Raw genomic sequence first — 18626 nt, 5'->3', positions numbered from 1 at the left:
CATAATTTTTGAAATGTCTGGATAATTTATCACGTAGCTTACAAATTGAATATCGATTTTCCGTATTTTCCGAATTGACTATTTCGGGCATTAATACTTTTTTGAATGAAATTTCACATATTTAACATGAAAAAACCCTATATAATCAAACCAACGATCGGCGCCCCCCATAAAGACGGTGCGGGGGACCGATCGTGGGGGACAGACCCCCAGAAGTCAGTTTAAATGCCGCTGCCATGCAGACCGCAGCATTTACTGCGTTAAACACCCGCAATCGGAGCCCGCTCCAACTGCGGGTGTTACACTGGGGTGTCAGCTGTTAGCTAAGTTAACTTAGAATTCGGCAATAGGGGCTTTGTTCCCCTAACAAAAATATGCTCTGGCACCAGCTCACCCTGAGCTGGTGCCATGTATATGTGTATAAACCTACCACTTTTAAGTGGTAGGTTTCCTTTAATGGTGCACCTAAAAAAGATGGTGCACACTTCCCGAGCAGTGCAGGGTGCGCCATATAATTGAAGACCCTGCGCCAGTATCCAATAATGTGGCGCACCATGCAGTATTTGTGAAGCAAACTGCACTTTGTACAGTTTGCCTCAATTTTGAGCCATGGTGTCCAATGTCTGCAGAATTCTGCTTGCACGTGGTTTGGGTTTAGTGCACTACTTTGCATTGACACCACTGTGCAGTGCGATTAGTCTAGTTTGGATCACTGACTTATGGTTACTCTACCATAGCTAGCATTAGCCCTTTGAGCCAGTTGTACCCATGCCTGCAACTATCCACTGAGGACTAAAAGTTATGTATGGCTTACCCTCAGGGGTTTCATGAGCAGGATCTGCACTTCAATAAAACAAAACGGTTTTCTATACATTTTTATTTCTCTGAATTAAGAAATAGTGTTGAGCAGACCCAAACAGTAAAGTTGGGGTCCATACTGAACTTTGCAGATTTAAGCCTCAAATTCAGATGCAGACTTTAGTCAGGTGTCAGCTCAACACCCCCCCCCCCCCCAATTGCTGGCACCAATCATGGGTGTAATCTCTTTAAATTCTCAGAGCAAAACCACCAGGGGCATTTAAATTAAAGTAGCACAGGGTGCAGCTGTTTTGGGGAGGATCATCGCTTTCCGTTGATGATCAATGCATCACAATAATTTAAATGCCCCTAATAACTTTGAATAGACTATATAAAGAGATAATATCCAACATCATTGCCAGAAGCAATCACGGGTGTTTATTCAAGGGGCTTCAGGGTTGGGTCCCAGGAATAGGACAAAATACCACTTATCAGCTTATCACTATTAAGAAACCTCTGTCACCCAGTCACCATATTGGTTATCAATTTCTAATTTCTTAGCAAGTTTTGTTAGTGACAAGTATCAAGAAAGAGATCCATTATATCCTGGGGACAGTCATTGTGGTATAGTCCATACAATCACCTGATAACTGAGCCAACAGAAAGGTATTAAATTCCCAGGGGTCACCAATGGATTACCCGACTGAACAGGAAAGAAAGTTCCCAGTGAAGATGAGCAAATCATTTGGTTTACAGAAGCTTTGCCAATTTTTTTGAAAAATTAGGATCTATTTGGTCCAATCCAATGTTCCTCCTGCAAATCGGTATGAAAGCCCATCTAGTCCTCTAAAACCCAGATCTCTCAATAATGGCACCTATCTTGTTTTGTAAATTATTTTCTTCATTTTCACTCACCACTGCTCCGTTCCTAAGATCTGGGATGAATGACAGCAGTAGTCAGCTACCATTTTTTGCACGATGCAAAGCAGAAAAGATTTGCGGCTGAAAAATTGGAGATTTGTACCGAATTTTCATACTTTCATCTCAAGTTCCCAGGTATTTTTTTTTTTTTTAGAAAGAAATAGATGACTAAAGTTATACTTATTTCCATGTGTCTGTAAACCATATAAGCAAAAATAAATTGAGTAGTGTATTAAAAAGTTTTATTTCTTAGTCTGAAGCTGTTCCTAATGAATACTATATTATAGATACATACCCTTTAAATTTTTGTTTTATGCAGCAGCAGTTATTTTGCTTAAAGTATTTTGGCAGTTTACAAAATTTGAACATTTTTGACAATTTAATTAGAAGGAATAGGAACATAAAATATTACAATGGAAGTCAAATAATTCCCTTAAAATATCTTTTATCTGCAAGTGTTGGATTCTGTGAATTTCTCTAGTCATCAACAAGCTTGTCATTGGGATTGTGCTGAAAAAGATAGGTTGCTGTGTAAATTACTTCCAACCGGTTTTAATCTCACCTGCTAATTCAATGGGAATGGAACCAAGCACTTACTGTACTTTGCCAGCTCTATTTGTTGTGCTAAGCTATAAACTTTCTATTTTCCGAGTATCTAGCAGTTTTTGGAAAGCAACAAACAAAAAAGAAGCAAAAAAGAGCTACAGATCTGTCACGTAGTGTCCTGTATTAATCACTGGAGTCCCTGTGCTACAACACTCAGGACAACTATAAATATCCCCTACATGTGAGACTGCTCAATGAGTCTTCAAATAAAGAGTTGGGCATAGACATGTAGAGGAGAGGTCTGCACGGCCAAGGAAACAAAGTAATCTGTAGAGTCTGTATTTCATCAATACGTCAAGATTGTTGAAATGAACACCGGTCCCTGGTGTGCTGCTCTAACAATGCGTTTTCTTTCCAAATTGGCACTAGGAACTGCACAGTAAGGAAACCATAGAAATATAGATCATCAAAATATTTTGATGTAAAATATAATATAAGTTTTAAAGGGCTTTTCTGAGATAAAAATATTGATAACATATCCATAGAATAGATCATTATCATATGATTGGAGTAACTAGGAGAGGCTTGGTCCCATAACAAACTTGTGGTGGGGCTTCCATGATTTAAGAATAAACATCCCAGACTGTAATACACATCACTGTACATGTCTCTCCCTCAGGGGGCACATCCAGCAACATTGATGGAAGTCTAACACCAACCTGACCTCTTATAAATCACTGGTACTACTATATGGAGCCCCTCAGAGCTGCAACATAACGTTGTTATAAGAAATTGATATTAGTTTCTTAAAGGAAATCAACCACTGAAAATAACAAAAAAAATATATAAATTTATATAGTACACACAGATCAGAAAGCGCTGCACAGAGCTTGCCAGCTTACCTGTCCCCAATGGGGCTCACAATCTAAGCTACCTACCAATATCTTTTGGAGTGTGGGAGGAAACCAGAGACCCGGAGGAAACCCAAGCAAACACTGAGGGGCTGAAACGTCGCACCTTTTACTCTGGGTGAATAAAAAACACCTTTAATATCTCAGCAGTGCTGCCTCATCTTCTATTTCTTTGGATTAACTGCTTGCTTACCCTGGAGTCGGGTTTGCTGAGGCTTGCACCCGCATCTGGACGTATTATCCAAAATATCACAGTGCTGTTCCACCCTATATCCTTCTAACCAAACTCTTTGCAGATGATGTTGATCTGGATGGGACTTGAACCAAGGACCATTCTACAAATACTCACCTCCGTCCTCTTCACCTTGATCCCAGCATTGTCCATTGCTAAGCTTGACACGTTCGGATCACCTAGAAAATGAACTCATAATCAGCAGCTGCTCATTATGCACACCCTCGCCACCTCTGCTGGGAGAAGGAGGTGACGTCACAAGAGAGGAGTGAATTCATTGCTCCAAGCACAGGAGAGGGAGGTGGCTTTGGTGTGCATAATTAGCAGCCCAGAGCGCCGGACATCTTGTTCCGCTGCTCCGTGCTGCTAATTATAAGTTTGTTTTCTAGGTAATCCTCGTGTGTCAAGTTTAGTGACGGACATCACTGGGATCAAGGTGAATAGGAGCGGAGGTGAGTATTGGTAGCCTTTTTTGTTATTTTCAGTGGCTGATTTCCTTTAAGCTATCTTCAAGCTCTTCCCCTCTGAGTGTACCTCTGTTGCGATTGTTGTCATGAACCCTACTGGAGACTTGGTTAGTGATATCCCTGGACTTAGGGTCGTCAATGACAACAAAGGGGTATTTTTTAGGCGAAGGGAACTTGACTTCAGTACCTCCTTCTTTATATATATCCAACTTACATCTCTCTTCATAGTTTATTTTCCAGATGATGGCACCACACTGAATAATGAAAGAAACATAATCTGGAAGCACTTAACCTGTTTACTTGTTGTGGTTTATTAGGTCAAATTAGGTGCATGAGCCAACACCTTCACATAAAAGACTCAGACCATGCCCTTTTTGAAAGATTATAGTGCCAGCCAAATCCTGATGAAGGGTATGTGTTCCATGATGTTACATGCACTAGAGAGGGAATGATCTTTGCCTCAACTAACTGCTCAGTCAAAACAATCTCTTTCTAATCTATCTAATTTATTTGATTTTACTGACATGTATCTAGAGAAGACATTTGGCAGGGAATGTGTCACCACCAGAATTTCAATGTTTTTTTTTAACAAGCAAAAATGTAATCCGTTATCACATAACACAGAGCATGTAAATAAACTGAATCGCTTCAGTCTATGAAATAAAATTTAATGGGATGAAAATTGATTTACTTACCTGATTTGTGTAAAATATGCATAATGTGTGATTATAATCTCTCATTATTGCCATGGCATTTGTCTTTGCAGCTTAATAATAGCGGTAAGCCATTTGGTGTAATGTTTAAAGGCTATAAAAGAGTGTTTTAGCTACAAAAAATACAGCTCAACTCTTCAGTTAATGTTAACATTGTGAAAGCTGTTAAGTGAGTGCCGTGATTTAAGAGATGAGACTCCGAGTGGCCTTTATTGCAGTAAATTGCAGAGTTCTAGAACTGAAATGTTCAACATCCAACCAGATTATTTATTTTCACATCTCATATTGTTGTATTGATGTGTAACAGGGGACGTGGATGTGGCTGCATCACCTAATTTGCAGTACTTATAAGATGCCAAGGGAATATTTGTACCAGTATCACTCATGTAATCTGGCAGTATCGCTAGTTTATTGTTTGTCAATATAATGTGCAGCAAAATCAATATAGCTTCCACTATGTCCTCGGTTTTTTACTCTTTCTCTCATGAGGGAGTTAGAAAAGGGTTAATATGTCTTACATGTTGTGAATTATATTAAAAAAGGGAACATACATGGATCTCACTTAAGTTACCTAGCTACTAATGTACAAAAGGAATTTGCACTAATTATTTGGACCCGTTTTGTAATAATGTGGGCAACTTTTACCATAAAACTATAGAAACTATTCTACTCAGGGATTACGGCATGTGGGCTTATGTCTATATGTTTTCTTCTTGATAAACTTAATAAAACTTGAAATGTGAAAAAAAACTCCATGTGGACTTTTGTGGTACATGCTACATTAAAGTGTATGCAGTGAAATGTTCAGATACTGTTAATTTGTAAAATTTATCTAGAGTAATTTCAGAGTGTTCGTTTTGTGACCCCCTCTTAATTCCCATTCCTTGTACGGTACCAAGACGTTCTGCTTACAAGGGCCGGATTAAGATTAGCGGGGGCCCCCGGGTGTAAAATCTGGTGGATTCACCCACGTGGAGGCCTCCACTGAATGCAGCATAGGTAAATGTCCTCCTCTGCACTATCCCCCCCCCAGTAATACACCTACATACAGCTGTCAACCCCCCAGTATTTCATCTACATACACCAGACAACCAACCAGGGTTACATTTACATACAACCGCCAACCACACAGTAATACATCTATATACAGCCACCAACCCCCCAGTAATAAATCTATATACAGCCGCCAACCCCCAGTAATACATCTGCATACAGCCATCAACCCCACAGTAGTACATCTACATACAGCCATCAACCCCCCATTAGTACATCTACATACACCCACCAACCCCCCCAGTAATACATCTACATACAGCCGCCAACCCCCAGTATTACATCTATATACATCCACCTCACCCTCCAGTAATACATCTACACACAGCTGCTAACACCCCAGTGATACATGTACATAAAACCGCCAACCCAGCAGTAATACATCTACATACAGCCGCTAACCCCCTAGTGTTCCCTGCTCTGCCTCAGACTAGCCGAATAGCCGGATCAAGGTATAGTGTGCAATTTGGGCAGCCTTGCGACCTCTAGAATCACGCACTCTTGGTGGCGGCCTGCTTAATGGCAACATGGTGGGGGCCCTGGGACGCACGTCCCATGCGCCCTCCTGTAATACTGCCCTGCTACTAACTGTATTTGTACAAAATGCTATTGAGATCCTTTACGAAATTGAGATAATTGATCTGTAGACTTGGTATGAATCTACAATTTTTAAGGCACCGAAGTGAGTCCCAATCTCTTATGATTCACTCCCATCAAATATTTCAAATGGTGGCTGTCATTTATCTTATAGCAGAGGGGGACTAAAACATTTTTAAAGAATACCAAAGAAATTCTGGAAATGAAAGCTGTCACGATAGAAAAAAAGAGTGCAGGCTCTAAACTCACCCACAACCTATGTCACTCACCTCACAGGCCTTGCATACACTACTGGTCAGGGACTTCTGGTCAACAATCCCTACACTGAATGGGTGTATAGGAAAGATGAAAAGACACAGAGGGACAAAACAACAAAGAAGACAGACAAGCAAACCTGGTCAAGACCAAGATGGCAGCAAATTACAAAATTTGAGAAGCATTTGATGGTCCAGTAAACGTATCAAAGTTCGGATACACCAAATAGCAAAGCAATAGGCAAGGGAAATGAACAACAAATGTCAAAAGACTGAAATAACCAGCAACCTTTAATGAGAACTTGGCAGATATATAAAGGAGTTTCTGGACTCCACCCCTAGCAGCTGACAGGTTCAACCACCCATCCACAGCTAAACACAAACTGAAATTAAAATGAAACACCCATCTTTTCCCAAGGAGCCGATCCTAAACGGTACCTGTCAATCAAAAGTAGCCCTGGGAGTGTTTTTAAGCACAGAAGCCAGAAACCCGATCCCATTGAAAGGCTTCTGACATGAGACAATCATTGATTCAGAAGACTAGAAATGGTTATGTGCCAAATTCAAGGACAATGGATCAACACTAGTTCAGACCAATTCAATCGGGACCAGAATCACATTTTCCCATTTGTTAATTGCTTCAGCAAAGCTGTTTAATATTTTTTTTAATTAACTATTCACTAAAGCCAAAAGATATATATGAACTAACTCTTAATAGCTATGAAGGCGAACAACTTTTAAACATTAATTATTTAAATTTATTTATCATATATTATGTATATGGGACATTTATGATAATAGTGGTTGAAAAAACTGGGGAAAAAACCCTCCATTTAACCGTGAGCTCTGTATATCAAACCTACATGACCTTTTGTAACTTGTAAGTACTAACCTGGGTAGAAACTTGAGCTGAACACTGAAAGCTGATTGAGCTTGTATGAAGCCAGTCTTTGGAAGCAACTCCATGTGGTTCCTTAGTTCTTTGCAAACCTCAAACTTTAATCGGAGGGCGGTTGTTGCTCTATAAATGACAAAATAAAATGTATATGAATTATGTAAAGTCATTTTGTATACATTTCCAAACATAAAATCCCACAGCTTTTTCTAAAATTAGATTTTGGGTGCCTTGGTTTATACCCTCCGTTAGTGGAATAACTTTAGCTCAGCTCAGCTTTCATTTTACCAGTGCTCATGAATATTTTAAAGGGGAGCTGTGATTGGTTGCCATGGGCAACTAGAAATATTCAGATTTTCAGATAGCTTGATAAATCTGCCCAATTGAGCATTGAAGTTTTTTATTTGATGATGATAAAGTACCATATTTTTTGGACTATAAGGTGCACCGGATTATAAGGCGCACCTTCAATAAATGCCGGCGAAAACGTCTAGGCCTGCTAAAACGTCTAGCGCCTGTTTATAAGGATGAATGACCAGCAGGTGGCAGACCTGTGCACAGCTCACGGCAGCTGTTGCCTGTAAGTGTGGTTCATATATAAGGCGCACTGGACTATAAGGCGCACCTTTGATTTCTAAGAGAAACAAAGGATTTTTTGTGCTCCTTATATTCCGAAAAGTATGGTAAAATAATGACAATAATTTTACAGAGGTTTTCTCCCTGTGCTGCTGCCTCTGCAGATATACTGCCAAAAATATTTCATAAAGTTTCTTTTTTGTCCATATAATTGGAAAATTTACTTTTTCTTTCAACCAATTATGTTGGAAGTGTTTGGGTGGCATTAACCGCTGCTTGTCAAACATCAAAGTAAAAGAAAATTAACAAGTTTCATGCATAATACATATACGTGTAACATGCATTTAGCCTCAAGTATGAATCATCCAAATCCTTACTAAAATCACTCAAATTGCTGTGCTGTTTTATATTTTTTTCACTACAACTAGCAGTTAAAGGACATTTATATTGTATGAATACTGTGGTGCTCATAGTGTTGGGAAGTGAAACAGGCCACAAATTAGGTCAAATATGGTGAGATAAATTGAAAATTAGATCAGCACTTTATACATCCATTATACATCCATAAAGTGTCCCTAATTAATTCTCAACCTACATACGGTAACTGTGGTACAACATTGATTAATTAATAAAAGTAGTTTTTAAGAATATGTCCACTGATTTATTAAACAAAACAATTTTGAGTAGCTTAAAAAAATGTCAGTCATACTCAATGTGATGTATGTGACAATCTCATGGTTTTTAATATTGTCTCTAGTGTGTGACCTGGAGCCTGCACTCACTTTGATCTCCAGTACGTACCGCTTATAGTCTATAATTTACTTGGCATCGAACCCCTGCTTTACTTTTGGACTTGACCTCATTCCTCTACTATATGCTAGCAACCCCACAAATATATGAAGATTAGAGCAGCAAAGTTCAGAAGGTGAATACTCTATGCCAGCCAGTCAACCCAGTAGATGTTATGCGAGTGGGGAAGTAATAAAGGAACCATAGCCTTAATCTTCTGGATGGGGCAATAAACAAGAGTGGTGTTTCAAACTCATAAACCCACCTGAAATACATTTGAATACAACATATAATAGGTGCCTTAAACCGTAACTGTAAAGTTAATAATTTTACGAAATTCTCATATGGGATAACCCCCTTTAAAGACAAACAGAATGATGCACATATTGAGCTGCTCTTTTTCCCAAAGTTATGGCATTTTTCTGTTATGAAAGTGTTTGTAAAAAATCTTTCTCACCAGAGGTGAAGTGGGTGGAGACTACTGTCTTCCTGTACCTGCCTTGAAGCTGAGTCCAATTTACTTTGCCCACAGATCCCATGATGCGTTGTGTTCTCTCTCAAAGTAGTTCAGCATTAAATCTATTTAATCTATTATCCATAACATGGAGAAACGTGGAACGTGTAATAAGTGGAAGAAATCATAATATCATAAGAAATCATAATTGTAAAACAGTTACATGAAGTGTATAACCTGTGCCATGTGAGGACTAAGAGGTAATAGCTTCCCTGCACAGAGTTTATATAGGGGTACAGTATTGTATGAATACTGTGGTTGGGAAGTGAAAAAGGCCACAAATTAGGTCAAATATGGTGAGATCTTAAACAAATTTAAAATTAGATCAGCATTTTATAGTAGAGGAATGAGGTCAAGTCTAAAAGTAAACTGCTTTATATAGGTAACAAAGATAATAGGCAACATTGTTTTACATCCCAAGAGCTATTTATCTGTGGAAAAAAATAAAATTTACAGTTGTTTTTTTGTTGTTTAGTTTGTGATAAGGTAAAGTAGCTGTTAAATTCATAAACTTTCTTCGTACCTGTTTTTAACGACAATGCTGTCCTGATAGAGGCGATCGTACATACAGATCTTCAAGTCAATGTTACAATTTGGAACATACACAGGGACGTCAATTGCCAAGCCCGTGGCTGTCACCTGAATCTGAGAAGAAATACATCTTATACATCAGTGGTTTTTTAATGGAACCATTCAAATTTCGTTCACAAAGCGTCAAACGTCAACCTTTAGTTTGCCTTTGCATGGAGTGGGTGTTGGCACACAGGGAGCCGGCGCGATTGCGACACAATCCGATCGCGTGCGACACAATACCCGGGGAACCCCACAAAAATGTGGCTGCAGGACCCTTAGGAAATAAGCCCCTCTGTGTTTTACTGTATGGGATCATACACCAAACTCTTTGCTAGAAGAATTTTAATTAGAAGAAAAACATTTTCATTGTATGTTATCTATTGGTACTTGTTGCTATTTTTTTTTAAACTCAATTCCTCATGAATCACCAAGATAAAACCTTTATATGTCTTCATATGAAATCTGATACATAAAGAAAAGGGTATGGGCCAGAAGATTTCTATGCATCATGCATCTCAGCTGTGTAGAATAGAATTCAAGTCTCATCCTATGGAATATTATAGAGCTCTCTTTAGCTCTCTCTTAGCTCTTTGGGCGCAAGCAGGCACAACTAGCAGTGCTGGATGTGAATGAATCAAAAGCCGTCAATTCTGAGAGGTGCTTAGGTGATGTCAGCCTGAGCATCTTCGGCTAATTTAGATATTTATAATCTATAATATATATTAAGATTGCACTATACAGTAGGGAGAAAAGTATTAAGTCAATCACCAATAGTGCAAGTTCCCCCACTTAAAAAGATGAGAGGTTCCTGTAATTGTCATCATAGGTAGAACCTCAACAAGGAGAGACAAAATATGGAAACAAATCCAGAAAATCACATTGTGATTGTATTTGCATATTATGGTGGAAAATAAGTATTTGGTCACCTACAAACAAGGAAGATTTCTGGCTCTCACAGACCTGTAACTTCTTCTTAAGGGCGTGTTCACACGTGGCATTAATGCATGAGTTTTCAAACGCATCAGAACAGCAGAGAAGAGGAGATTTTCCTGATTACAGGGCTGTTAACATTGTGTTTATAAAACACATGAGTTGACGCAATGTTAACGTATGCATTAACACATGCGATTGCAATACTGAATTACAGCAGGTGGCAATGTTATCAAATGTCATATGGTGAGGGCAACATATAATACAATTAAAAAAGAAGGCAAACTTTTTCAAAGAAATCTGCACTTTACTGAGAAGTGAGGTAACAGTAAGCTTCTGGAAAATTTTAGGAAACTGATTATTTGTATAGAACCAGAAGTAAAAGTCTGATAGTGCCGCTGGGCAGCATAGATCAAACAAGAAATGCTCTTATGATTCAACTTTATTTTTTTACTGGAAAAATAAAGTTCTCGCTTTGAAACCTCTGTGTCTCTATCTTCTTTTGAAAAAGAAGAAGGGCTGCATTTCAGCAATGAATAAAGATCATAAAAGATGTTGAAGTTAGGATGCTGTGGTCTTAATTAAAGGGCCACATGTATATGAATAATTAATATTCAAATGGGTCATATTCAATTAGTCTTGTCACTTGGCCCCAGTGTAGGAGACACAGGGCTGAAGATGGCTGCTCTCTGAACTGGTCACATGTCCACATCACATGTCCGTCACCTGCCAATCCAAGTCATGAGTGATTGAAACCAGTTTGACAGTAAAAAAAAAACTCTACAGAAATAGGAATTTTTTATGCTTTTTTAACAGTCGTTGCAACAATAAGGAGCTAGTGGAGAAGCTGTCATTAAAGAGAACCTGTTAGCAGAAACTGACAGTATGCAGGTAAACACATTCCAGATCATATTTCTTTCATTGATCATCATGGTGGAATCATTCAGAAAATCTAATTTGGAATAATGTAAATTGGCGAGGAGTTCAACACTGAAGTCAAGCTCTCCCTGCATCAGAACATCTCCTCTAGACATCATAAATTAAACTTCTGGCATCACCTTACAAAGGTCCTTCAGTTACAGTAGCTGGGGTAACAGTATCTGAGATGGGAGAGCTTCACTTCTGCAATGAGCTCTCTGCCCCAATGATGTTATACAACCAATTTACATCTCACTACAAAGTTTATTTTTTGGATGTTCTGAAAGGTGTTTAGCTGCTTGACAATATACTGGTTGTGGTTTATTAGGGTAATTTCTGTGGACAGGTTCCATTTTAGCCAATGTTCTGTAAAAATAATAAGATTGCTCTGTTTATTCTACAGTATATACTGTGTGTTTCTGTTTGTCTTCAATAAATAGAGTATATTTAAAAGAAAATAAATTAACATTAGTTTACAATAAGTTAACATTTTAAGGAGCAGGCATCCAGTACACATTCACATCCAGAAAAACTGAAATAAAAATAATGCTTTTATTTCAGTCGCAAGCTCCAAATATTGCAAAAAATTACTACTTACAGTTTTACAACTTTGGTTTTCAAAGAATATTTCAAATGAGGAACTTGATGTTCCAGGAAAGCTCGGGGAAAATGTAAGAGGTATTTTAATGGAAGAAAAGGCTCCTATCTCTCCATCTGTCCCCTGAAACAGAGATTACATCAGACACAACAAAAACAGCATGAAACAGAATTTCTTGGTTGGATAGAAACAAGAACAAGCACATATCTTGGCAATAAAAACATTTCTATAGAACCATCCCCACAATTGTCTCGTATACAAAATAAGCCAAAATTTATTGACTGTGAGGGTATTCCCAACAATCAGCCTCTGAGTTCTTGTATACAAAGAATTAAATTGAGTAATCCTGTATCACAATTCTTCTTCAGTGAATTGACTAATGGCGGATCTTAATTTAGTTGGTATGGGAAGGCATCCAGGGCCTTTGGCTTCCCAGGGGCCCACAACAACTGTATATGAAGATCGATTGGCAGGTTAAAAAAACACTATACTCACCTTCGGATTATTTTCTTGATGGGTCCGTGTTCTCCTCTTTGGCCCTTGTGCATCACTATGACATGGCGGGGATCGTTGCCACGTGACGTCATAGTGTTAGGTGCAAGAAAGAGGAGAAGACAAAGCCACGGGGAGAAGAAGCTGAAGGTGAGTATAGTGGGTTTTTTTTAATGGTGCTCATTGTGGATATTTCTGCAAAAGCAGGCTCTGATGTGGCCTTCAGTAAAGGGGGAATCCACTGTCGCCATTTCTGTAATGGGGGTCTCTGCTGTGGACATTTCTTTATTGGGAGGAGGGCTCTGCTGTAGCCATTTCAGTAAAAGGGGCTCTGTAGTGGACATTTCATTGAAGAAGGGCTCTTGAGTGGTCATTTCATTAAATGGGGGCTCTGCTGTAGACATTTTATTTATTGGAGGGGTTGTGCTGTGGCCATTTCATTAAAGGGGGGCTCTGTTGTGGCCATTTCATTAAAGGGGGGCTCTGAAGTGACCATTTCATTAAAGGGGGGCTCTATGTGGACATTTCAGTAAAGAGGAGGCTCTGCTGTGGACATTTCTGTAAAGGGGGACTCTGCTATGAACATTTCTGTAAAGGGGCTCTGCTGTAAACTTTTCTTTAAAGGAGGGCTGAGGGGGGCATTATCGTTGGACTGAGGAAATTAGTCTTCGGGGCACTAGGTTGGTTTGGAAGCTGGGGGACCCTAGTCATGTGAACAGCCCAGGGCCCATTACACTACAGCCCACTACAGTCTCCAGTTATAAAAGTATTCTTACAATTTTTTTTACTGTAATATCAATAGACAAACTGTTGTATTGTGTAAATTTTAATATTATGCAGCAAATTTCTCAGAAATGTGGAAGAATGGTGTAAATAATCTGTTACATTACATCATCTGTTGTCAGTGGTGATGTAATGATGGGTCAGTGTTATCTATATAGAGGTCATTGTACAGGGAGGGGGAGGAGATAAGCTGTGACATCATCTATTGTCAGTAGTGATGTAATGATGGGTCAGTGTTATCTATATAGGGGTCATTGTACAGGAAGGGGAGGAGATAAGCTGTGACATCATCTGTTGTCAGTAGTGATGTAATGATGGGTCAGTGTTATCTATATAGAGGTCATTGTACAGGAAGGGGAAGGAGATAATCTGTGAAATCATCTATTGTCAGTAGTGATGTAATGATGGGTCAGTGTTATCTATAAAGAAGTCATTGTTCAGGGAGGGGGAGGAGCTAAGCTGTGACATCATCTATTGTCAGTAGTGATGTGATGATGGGTCAGTGTTATCTATATAGAGGTCATTGTACAGGGAGGGGAGGAAATAAGCTGTGACATCATCTATTGTCAGTAGTGATGCAATGATGGGTCAGTGTTATCTATATAGAGGTCATTGTACAGGGAGGGGGAGGAGATAAGCTATGACATCATCTATTGTTTGTAGTGATGTAATGATGGGTCAGTGAGAACTATATAGAGGTCATTGTAGAGGGAGGGGGAGGAGATAAGCTGTGACATCATCTATTGTCAGTAGTGATGTAATGATGGGTCAGTGAGAACTATATAGAGGTCATTGTACAGGGAGGCGATAAGCGGTGACATAATCTATTGTCAGTAATGATGTAATGATGGGTCAGTGGTATCTATATAAAGGTCATTGTACAGGGAGGGGAGGAGATAAGTGGTGACATCATCTATTGTCAGTAGTGATGTAATGATGGGTCAGTGAGAACTATATAGAGGTCATTGTACAGGGAGGCGATAAGCGGTGACATATCATCTATTGTCAGTAATGATGTAATGATGGGTCAGTGTTATCTATAAAGAAGTCATTGTACAGGGAGGGGGAGGAGCTAAGCTGTGACATCATCTATTGTCAGTAGTGATGTGAAGATGGGTCAGTGTTATCTATATAGAGGTCATTGTACAGGGAGGGGAGGAAATAAGCTGTGACATCATCTATTGTCAGTAGTGATGCAATGATGGGTCAGTGTTATCTATATAGAGGTCATTGTACAGGGAGGGGGAGGAGATAAGCTATGACATCATCTATTGTTTGTAGTGATGTAATGATGGGTCAGTGAGAACTATATAGAGGTCATTGTAAAGGGAGGGGGAGGAGATAAGCTGTGACATCATCTATTATCAGTAGTGATGTAATGATGGGTCAGTGAGAACTATATAGAGGTCATTGTACAGGGAGGCGATAAGCGGTGACATAATCTATTGTCAGTAATGATGTAATGATGGGTCAGTGGTATCTATATAAAGGTCATTGTACAGGGAGGGGAGGAGATAAGTGGTGACATCATCTATTGTCAGTAGTGATGTAATGATGGGTCAGTGAGAACTATATAAAGGTCATTGTACAGGGAGGCGATAAGCGGTGACATATCATCTATTGTCAGTAATGATGTAATGATGGGTCAGTGGTATCTATATAGAGGTCATTGTACAGGGAGGGGAGGAGATAAGCGGTGACATCATCTATTGTCAGTAGTGATGTAATGATGGGTCAGTGTTATCTATATAGAGGCCATTCTACAGGGTGGGAGAGGAGATAAGCTGTGACATCATCTATTGTCAGTAGTGATGTAATGATGGGTCAGTGTTATCTATATAGAGGCCATTCTACAGGGAGGGGGAGGAGATAAGTTGTGACTATTTTTATCTAAATGAATAATCTATATTGATGTGGGGGTGCTAGGAACCACTGTACTCATGATCTGTCCAGCAAGCCATCCCCTCACTTATCATTGCCAGAATCCCCTACAATATGCTAAGTAATAAAAAAAGACAATCATGTCAGACTGGAAAAGGGGCCACTCTTACCTCACCCAGTTTAATATCACCAGTTTCCTCAAGAGAATCTCTCAGTAACTCTTCTTCATCCACAGCAGATTCTTCTAGTAAATGAAATTGATATAAAAATGAAGGCTATACACAAGTAATTCCACCACTACATTCATTTTTCATACATTACAATTTATCTGTTTAATCTTTATTTTACTCTGATTTGGATACTACCAGTACCTTCTGAGAAACACAGAGAAATGATCACTGGTAATAACTGACTTCAATACACAAGAAACATATTAGGATAAGCGGTACCTGTGGTATGTGTAGGAAACTGTGGGCTCCTGGCATCTTCTCTCTGAGGACTGGATTGTTCAGGGACTACCTCTTCTTGGGATGACTTTGCGATCTCTGTACTTTGATCGGTGAGTTCTGGAGAGAAACGAACATCTGCATCTGGGGAGATGTTGATTACTGAAGTTGAAGGCATCTGAGAACGTGAAAATTGTGTATAAGTAAGACATATAGCAAAGAGCATAGAAGTGAGTCAGAATTACATCTATGATTGATAATAGCCAAAAACCAGCAACTGAACACGGCATCAACATTTGAAATCAAAAGATGCCTTAATAAGTTAAAACGTAAATTTTAATATAGTAGTAAAATCCCAATTCACAAAAATTCATAAAACACTAAAAATTAGCTGACTACAATGTCACATAAACCTAGTGAACGGAACACTCATTCATGTAGATAAATAGGCAAAAAATCATGCATTAAAGGGGTTGTCCGAGTTCTGAAAAAAAAACTAAGGGAGGCCGGGAGGGAGCAGCTTAAAAAATTAAAGTCTTACTTACCTTCCGGTGCCCTCTGGTATCCAGCGCTGCTGTCGCTCCGGTCCGGGCACCATGTAAACAAACGTGGCCGCCGGAGCAGCGCTGGATTCAGCTTCCGGCTGGCCGTGGCCGGCCACGCCTACCCGTCCTATTCACAGCATTGTGAATGCGGGCCAGAAGGTTGTCGGGTCCGGCCGGAAGCTGAGTCCAGTGCTGCTCCGGCGGCCATGTTTGTTTACATGGCGCCCGGAGCGGAGCGACAGCAGCGCTGGATACCGGAGGGCACCGGAAGGTAAGTAGGACTTTATCTTTTTAAGCAGCGCCCTCCTGGCCTCTCTTAGTTTTTTTTCAGAACTCGGACAACCCCTTTAACCTTATAACGCTTTAGCTCTGCATAAGGACAAGTAAAATTTGAAGAGTTGGGAAATATAGAAAGAAACAGGTTTGATCTCATCAGTCTTCAAATGGGTTCGAGGGATCCAAGTTAAAACCAACCTATTTGTCCCTATTTTAGCTTCAGACCTGACCCAGTGTATTTGCTCTCTGCCCTTACAAGGGTGGTCCCAACTCTGTCCCTACCGGTGGCTATTATACCCTATTGCTGAAGGATATAGTATTTTACACTTTCCCTGCACGTTTTTTGCATAAATAGATGCACTCATCAGGGAAACACACTAACACTAAAAACTAGCAATACTGGTTACTCCAGCCTTTCACTAAGTGAGCGATGTCCCAAATCTTAGTGTTCATAGATCGGGCAGTGGCTCGTCTATTACTCAATCTGTAGATCTGGTCATGGGCAGGAAGAAAAAACACAGGGTCAAAAACTTGGATCCCTTGAACCCTGAGACTCCCGTTTGAAGACTGGTGAGATCAAACCTGTTTCTTTCTATATTTCTACTCTTCAAATTTTACTTGTCCTTATGCTGAGCTGAAGAGTTATAAGGTTAATGCATGTTTTTTTGCCTATGTATCTGCATGAATTAGTTCCCTTTCACTAGGTTATGTGACATCGTAGTCAGCTAATTGCATGTGTTTTATGAATTTTTGTGAATTGGGATTTTACTACTATATGAAAAGTTACATTTTAACTTATTAAGGCATCTTGCTAGCATTTAGTATGACATATAGGGGGAGATGTATCATATGTATAATTGTGGCCATGCCCAGTGGCGTAACTTGAAGCTGATTGGCCCCAGTGCAAAGTCTGTGCCAGGCTCCTGACTACAATGTATGGTTTATAGTACTAGTCTTCTCATATGGTAAGGTGACAAATGATGGGCCCCCTAAGCCTCTTGGGCCCAGGTGCAACCACACCCTCTGCACCCCCTAAAGTTATGCCCCTGGCCATGCCCCCTTTTTGTGTTGCATACATCAAGAGGCTTAAGCCTCTAACGTGCATTATAAGAAAACTCTTGGAAGGGGTAGAGAAACAGGTAGTGTACTGTTCTGTTTTCAGCGGAGTAGTTGAACCAGGCCGAAGTCTAGTTTACATTCAAATATTTGGAAAAATCCCTTTAAGGTTACACCAATTGCTATTGACATCAAAAGGTTGGAGGTATGGGGCCGATGGCAACTTGCTTGTATATGAGGGACCATTGCCGCCGCTGGGCTCTTGTGTCTGGGCTCAAATTTAGTATTTGTGATTGGGGGTAATGGATGTGATATTCCAGAGGAATCTGTCTATTCTGCAAAAGTTGGTGCTAATGTTCATATTCTCTATCAGTATTTTACCACAAATTTTGTTTTCTACTTACCATGTCCCTAGATGATACATCTGGAGGTGTCTTCTTTGCGTCATTAACTTGCGTTATTGGCTTTACAGAAAATCTTGTCCCAAGAGCTCCTTCATTTGTCAGAGTGATGTACTGGGTGACTGTCTCTCCAATGACATGTGTGCCAAAATCAATACATTTCTTATCTACGGCCAGCTGTAATATATGTGATTGGTCAGAAAATCATTAAAATTTACCACATGTATACCTTCTAAAATGAATTATATTGATTTCATAAGATAATCACAAGCTGCAAAGATGTAAAGCTGCAACGGATCACAGACCATGTGGCATACTGTAGTATATAGATTATAATAACTTGTATACAGATGTATACCCATGCATTTCTTAACACTTACAAACACAATTTACAACTTATATAGGATTTGAGGATACCATGATGGGGATTATGCAGCCAGTAAAATTTTAAGGGAAAATGG

At 39.5% G+C, this 18626-nt stretch overlaps 1 protein-coding gene across 3 annotated transcripts in view; it reads right to left on the bottom strand.

Moving 5' to 3' along the window:
- The window catches only part of CFAP74 (cilia and flagella associated protein 74), a 151831-nt gene that overhangs the window by 45676 nt on the left and 87529 nt on the right, over window positions 1-18626 (bottom strand). For all 3 annotated transcript variants that reach the window (XM_072155986.1, XM_072155988.1, XM_072155989.1), the window contains 6 exons: window positions 18169-18342; window positions 15891-16065; window positions 15612-15685; window positions 12286-12408; window positions 9790-9911; window positions 7385-7513 (listed from right to left, as the gene is read on the bottom strand). In XM_072155986.1, coding sequence (XP_072012087.1) covers window positions 7385-7513; window positions 9790-9911; window positions 12286-12408; window positions 15612-15685; window positions 15891-16065; window positions 18169-18342 — 797 coding nt within the window. The remainder of the gene's footprint in view (window positions 1-7384; window positions 7514-9789; window positions 9912-12285; window positions 12409-15611; window positions 15686-15890; window positions 16066-18168; window positions 18343-18626) is intronic.

This window comes from Engystomops pustulosus, chromosome 6 (assembly GCF_040894005.1).
Source record: "Engystomops pustulosus chromosome 6, aEngPut4.maternal, whole genome shotgun sequence".
NCBI lineage: Eukaryota > Metazoa > Chordata > Amphibia > Anura > Leptodactylidae > Engystomops > Engystomops pustulosus.
This window is presented reverse-complemented; position numbering and strand designations above follow the sequence as displayed.